Below are 6,755 nucleotides of genomic sequence, written 5' to 3' on the forward strand. Positions count from 1 at the left end.
GGAGCTGTGCCGAGCCGAGTCGTACCACGCAGTGGAAAAGCGCCATAATAGTAATCTTGGGGGGTAGACTCATTTAAAATAATGTAATCATCTGGTTTTAGCCAGGTTTCTGTCAAATAGAGCACATCTAAGTTACCTGTGATCATATCATTTACAAAAAGCACTTTTGTCGAAAGGATTTTAATATTCATTAAGCCAAGATTTATCATTTGTTTATCTGTATTATTTCTGTTTTTTATTTGTTGAACATCAATTAAGTTGTTAGTTGCAAGTGTGTTGAGGCAAGTTGGAGCTAAACTCTGCAGGACCGAGTTTGGAGACCTGTGGTCTATGCAGTAATTTCCAATGGATCATCTGATAATTCGGGTTTTTTGAGGGTAAGGTAATTATCCCCCAAATTTGATGAGTAAAGATAGTTTGTATGTCACCATTCATGTCCTCAGATGAAGTAGTTGCTATAAAGAGTGGTTTGTAGGGCTGTCTTTAGAGAGAAATGCACTTTTCATATGGATTTTCATAAGAGAGTATTTGTTTTCTATTTCAGTTGGTTCATTTAAAAGTAGACATTTCAAGCTTTCTATAGATATATTTTCTAATGTCATTGTGAAAACCTTAAAAAGGTTAATTATAGATATAGTAAGACACAAACCCACCTGTTCACCACTCATTTTCATAAAGTGTTTGAGTAAGACTACCGTAGAAGACGGTTGGCTCAGACGATCAGGCACCACTGATTAGTTTTTATGACCCATCACTGACTTAAGGGCTTTTCGCACCGCAGGAACCTATTCAAAGTACCAGAACTAATTGTGGAACTACCCACTTTTTGGCGTGTTCGCACCGTACCGGGAGACTACCGTAAAATTACCCATAGCGCCATCTGCTGTTTTGGAAGAGGAAGTTGCTCAACTGCATTTGTGAGAAAATCTGGCCAAGAGCTTGCATAAAAGGTCGAGTGTCTCACAATCAAAACAGACCAGCATTTGTATGCACTAAATTTGTTCAAAGGTTACATGCAGTTCATAGGATTGATTGTATTTGTGAACTATGATGTATTTATATTTGTGAAGCACAATACGCTTATTTGTTACACCTCTGCGGTTTCGCTCACTCTGACCTTTGTTTGCAAATCGCTTTGTTTGCGAGTCGAATTTTCCTTTGCAAAGCAGATCAAGTTTGTTTGCAAAATACTGGATTTGTTTGTTTAATTTCGGCATATTATTCACTCCATAGGTTCTGCCTGGGTGTTAGTTGCAATTAGGTAAGGGGTATTGTGGATTATTTGGTAAATATAACAAATAATTGTATGTCTGATCTGTCTCAGTCATTACAAAGCGCAAGAAGATGTGAGAGAGAACTCAATTCAGTGTTCACATGCTAGGACATGGCTTTATGTGTCTGCGTAGCACTGGCCCAATCGGTGTAGTTTAGTCAACTGTCCCAAGCGCCATTCACGCTTAGGTCATCGGGCAGTCCTTATTGCCAAGCCCTGCATATATTTTGTACACATTTCGTTTTGCTTTGGCAAGTATTTAATTGTTTTACCCAAAGAAAATTGATGGCTTATGCAGCAGACATTATAAATAAATCAGTGTCTTCATGCAGTTAATTAATAGTCATTTGTTATATTGGCCTTTTTTCATGATATAAGCCAATATGCCAATGATTTCAAATTGATCAAAAATTGTCGATTAATATCGGCAGCTGATAAATCGGTGCATCTGTATTGAATACTAAGTCTATTCTCTCTCTTAAGTTTTATAGCATACTATTATGCTTCGATATAAGTGGATTGATGTATTTGCACCTATTGCCTTGTTTCAGGTGGCATATACCTTTGATGCTGGTCCTAATGCTGTTATTTACACCTTGCAAGACCACTTGTCAGAGTTTGTACAGGTGGTCCGTCATTTCTTTCCCCCGGAAGTCAGTGGAGAAGAGTAAGTTACAAATCAGGCATGCTGTTAGTTTTCATTTAAAAACAAATTTTGCAGCTCTCACAGAGCACAGGCACATCATGTTATGATCATAACTCTAAACTCAGTCATTTTAATTTGCAGGTTTGTCAAAGGTCTTCCTGTTTGTTCAGCTGACCTTTCTGAGGAGCTAAAGAGAGACATTAATATGGAGCCCACACCCAAGGGTATACGCTATATAATCAGCACTAAGGTAATTGTCTGAAAACAGCTGCTATCTGTACTTCATTAACTGTAAAGCATATTCATATGTCATCATCTGTATTGAGCATGTAAGGATGTCACAGACCTTGTTTGTCTCACTATATCTACATAACACTAAACCCTATATTCAGTGTTGGGAGTAACGCATTACAAAAGTAACGATATTACAGTAGTATATTACTTTTTGCTGTAACACAGTAATATAATGCATTACTAATAAAATTTGGTTAATATTATACTTGTTACAATCTCGGTAGCGCATGTTACAACAACATATTTTAACTCAAAATTAAGTGGTGAATTTACCAACACCGCAAAACAGCACCAGAGAAAAAATTCTGTGGGTAAAATAGTTTCTTTTTTCTTTTTTTTCCTGGGTCTTTGCTGGAATTCGATGGTCTGGCAGAGACTGCAGAGACGGATTCTACATTTGTTAGATGGACACATTCACATAATGCAGTAGGGCTGTCAAAAAAAGTCGAATTTAAAATAAAAATCCACATTCGAATGCAAAAACGTTGCATTCGAATTTTAGGTGTGCGTCAGGCTGTCTTTTATCAGTGGCGCACGAAATGCGACGAGAATGTAATGTTTTTGTTAGCCTATCCAGTTGAACCCACTAGATGCGGCGCTGCTACGTTGTTCATTCAAAATATTACAGAAAAAGAGAACAATCAATGATGTTGTTTACGTCAAAACCGAAACCAAGCCGTTCACACAGAACGCATATTCATCGCATTTTCTAGAGGGACATCTATCAACGCTGCACTCGAACGAGAGAGCAGCATGTTTAGAAAGCTATGTAAAATTAATGTAAGTTCAACTTTTAAAAAACATGTCTCGAGACTTTATGGCGGTTTTCCCCATCTCAAGTTTTTAAATGAAGAAAGTACTTTTTGTGATTGGTTTTCGGTCCTTTGTATTAAACTATACATAAATGCATGAACAAGCAACTTTTTTAATTTTATATGGTTTATAAACATAATTTTAAACATTATGCACTTTTTTTTTTTAAAGATAGTCGTGTTATTTCATTATGCTTTGAAGAAATGTCTATAATTTTTTGCTCGATGCGCCCTCTTGTGGCCTCAGGAGAGAAGCCAAAAGCTTTTTTCCCCCCTAACTGAAATGATGCCTTTTAAATTTGAATATAATTCGAATATTGATAATATTTAAGTAAAAATTCGAATTTAGTGTTTCAGCCATTTGGACAGCCCTATAATGGAGTTTTTAAATTAACTTCTAAATTATAAAAATTCTGTTTGTTATTGAAATATATTCATTTACACAGTGCCTCTCATAACTCGTTTCATAACAGATTTATTTAAACATTAAATAATTAAGACAACACTAAAAGGTAAAGTAAAATATAATGAGTATATAGTCTAATATTTTGCGAAATGCTCTTAGACTTCATTTATAACGAGCTGTGGACACTGATGACTTCCTGAGGTAAATGAAACGCTACGTGACATTTTGTTTACAAGCGGTTTTAATTACGTCTTTCTTTATTTAAACATGAAATAATTAAGACATCACTAACAGATACAGTAAAATTAAATGTGTGTAGTCTAATATTTTGTGAAATGCTCTTCATTTATATAGTGCACTAACAAGCTGTGGACACTGATGACTTCCTGAGGCAAATGAAATGCTACGTGACATTTTTTTTTGCTCAATGTTTTATTGCTGTCTTTCCGCAGGTAAAACACTGATTGAGCGATTACATGAGGCATGAGATGTTCATTTCGCGTTAAAACTAGTAGTAAAGAGAAAGAGATGATCGCGCTACCATTTGAACTGAGACGTTTATACAGCGATCTGTCGCCACATCAAAGATCGCCAAAATGGCATTTATTGTTTGAATTTACTGAAAAAAAGGACATAATTTGAAAGATGAGAATTTGATTCTTATCAAAAGTAACAATATATAAAACTGGAAATTTCCAATGAAGTTCCACTCGTGCAGAGGTTAAAACAACGCTGTTTTTGTTCGGTACACATGCGTACCGACATCGACCGACAATGTAACCGAAAGACCGTACTGAAAATGTTCGGTACGAATACGTGTACCGTTACATCCCTATAATCTATATATAAAAGGAATGAATACGCGAAATATATTTGACTTGAATAATATAATAATATATTATTTAATAAATAATAATATATAATAATAATAAAAATAATACAAAAATTATATATAATAATAATAATAATATATATGCTGCTGAGTTTGGCTCATTTTTGTGTGGCGCAGCGCTCTACAAGCAAGAGATAAAAGTAAACACATAGCAGTTTCGAATGATCTGTATGACCAAAAAATGAAGGAGGAATAATTGTTTTATTTATTTAGTTTTTTATCTTTTTCCCTGCTGTTCGATCTCGCCGTCCAGCACCTCACACACACACATACAGCATTGCAAAGGTTGCAGCCTGTTCATTATCAGAATAAAATAGTCAACCAACCAAACATATAGCTATAGGCTACTGGTTAATTTAATAGTCCGTGGTATAATCCTTGCCATTCAGCCTGCACATATTTGTTCTTGTGAAGAGGATGATTTGTTTTTTTTTGTGGAAAGCATGTTAAGTATAAAGCCTGGTTTACATAATAAATAATAGTTTAGCATTCAAATACATCGCAAATATGGAAACATTTAATTGGATTAGTGCTGAATGAGAAAGGTAGGCTGTGTGAGAACAGTGCCGTTTGCTCAGTTTCACTTTAAATTAATTTGTTTTGGCATGTTTAGCAACTTATATTTTTCATTCTTGTTTTGTTCTGAATACCGTTCAAAATAGCCTATAGGCTAGGCTAGCTACTCTGTTTATTATTTGTACATTATAACATTCTGCTTTATTTACCGGTATTATTTCTGAATGTAATAATGCGCTTTGTGCTTATCTGTGTTTAACCTAAACTACAACATAACATTAATGTAGACCTACATACCGGTATCTAAATATGATTTTATAATTTTATGATATAGTAAACCTACCACATCAACCTCCACTGGATGTAGAATGAGCAGCAAAAAACTACATTTTGGCATTTTAGAATGCCTAGTCATACTTCTGTGGATATTTTGGGGAAAGTAAAGTAGTGTACAATTCAGTTTTTACAATTACAATTCAGAGACAGTAATATTGTAATGCAACTGATTACTTTCAAAAGACAGTAACTAGTAATAATGTATTACATTTTGGAAGTAACTTGCCCAACACTGCCTATATTGAATTCTATGTCAGGAAAGAATGTTGTATGTACAACCTGTTTACCATTATTGCTGCATTATGTATTTTAGGCTGGCCCTGGGCCATGTGTGGTGAAGGATCCAAACCATCATTTGTTGGGAGCTGATGGGCTGCCCAAGAAGAGTGTCATTTCAGATTAACCCTAAAGATCCTTATAGAGAAAGAAAAAAAAAAAAGATTTTGCATCAATAAAGATACTTTGTAAATATATTTCAATATAAATTGTTGTGTAAAGAGTGAATTTACTCTTATTAAAATAATGATTTATATGATGAAACAATTTTTTTTTTCTTTGTCTGATCTGCATAAAGAGGTTTTTATTTTTGTTTAGACTCATAAGAATTAGTCTTAAAGAATGGAAGACATTAACAAAACTTTATATTTAACTTAAAAATGTTTATGATCCACAAAAACAGCAATGCAGTTTTTTTAATCTCCTATCAAATAGATCAACATAAAACTACCATCTACATAAAGCATGTTGTGCATCATCTTGTCATCAGAAACCACTAGCATTGGCTTGTGATCTTTGTGGTTTAGGTTGGAGATAATATTACTTTAATAAAGTAATAAAGTATTTTAAAGTAAACTTTTAATAAAGTGAAAATATAAAGAATATTTATTGGCATATTAAAAAGAATCTTAACATTGACGTAGCATTGGTAACTTAAAATATACATACTCATTTTCACAAATACTTACTGTAAGATAAAAAGATAATATTAAATTAAATAAAATAAAAAAAAATACTGAAATAAATGTTTTATTAGGTAATGGCATTTGTTTGTGATGTCCATGTTTGACTTGTAATGTGCTGGGATGGTCAGTTAAGCAACAACATCACAGCGTATCTCAGTTCTCCCAAAGATGCGTGGATTCCTCACGTCATGACCTACTACTTCAGAGATTCTGAAGTATGCATACAACGGACACTTTACTATCCCATGAGGCCACAGAGGATTTGTGAATGGCAGTAAAGTGATGCTACTGACGCTGGTAGGTCACATAACAATGACAACATGGCGAATGTTGTACACCTAGATTACATCTATAATTGTTATCTTAGATTATCAAGGCACACGTGATCCATCACATTATAACCTTAACACCATTGAATTTGTTGAGTTGTGCGGCTGATACCACAGAAATTAATAAGTACCACCGTAAACTGAATCCTATTGCAAATGTAGCAAATTAGCTCAAAAGGGAAATGTATAAAAATAATTACAATTAATTATTATTAATAATTATTTACCCCAGCTGCCAGTAGTAACTGTAGCAGAATTAATATTACAATCACTAATCTGTTCGTCCAGC

The 6,755-nt window shown here is 34.1% G+C and overlaps 1 protein-coding gene across 1 annotated transcript in view; it reads left to right on the top strand.

Moving 5' to 3' along the window:
• mvda (mevalonate (diphospho) decarboxylase a) overlaps positions 1-5,631 on the top strand; it is a 31,273-nt gene extending 25,642 nt beyond the window's left edge. The window contains exon 10 of the mRNA XM_016451810.1: positions 5,489-5,631. Within this exon, the coding sequence (XP_016307296.1) occupies positions 5,489-5,578 (90 nt within the window). The 3' untranslated portion in view covers positions 5,579-5,631. The remainder of the gene's footprint in view (positions 1-5,488) is intronic.
• Positions 5,632-6,755: the final 1,124 nt, after the last annotated feature.

Source organism: Sinocyclocheilus anshuiensis, unplaced genomic scaffold (genome assembly GCF_001515605.1).
Source record: "Sinocyclocheilus anshuiensis isolate Anshui unplaced genomic scaffold, SAMN03320099.WGS_v1.1 scaffold1056, whole genome shotgun sequence".
In the NCBI taxonomy this organism is placed as follows: Eukaryota; Metazoa; Chordata; class Actinopteri; order Cypriniformes; family Cyprinidae; genus Sinocyclocheilus; species Sinocyclocheilus anshuiensis.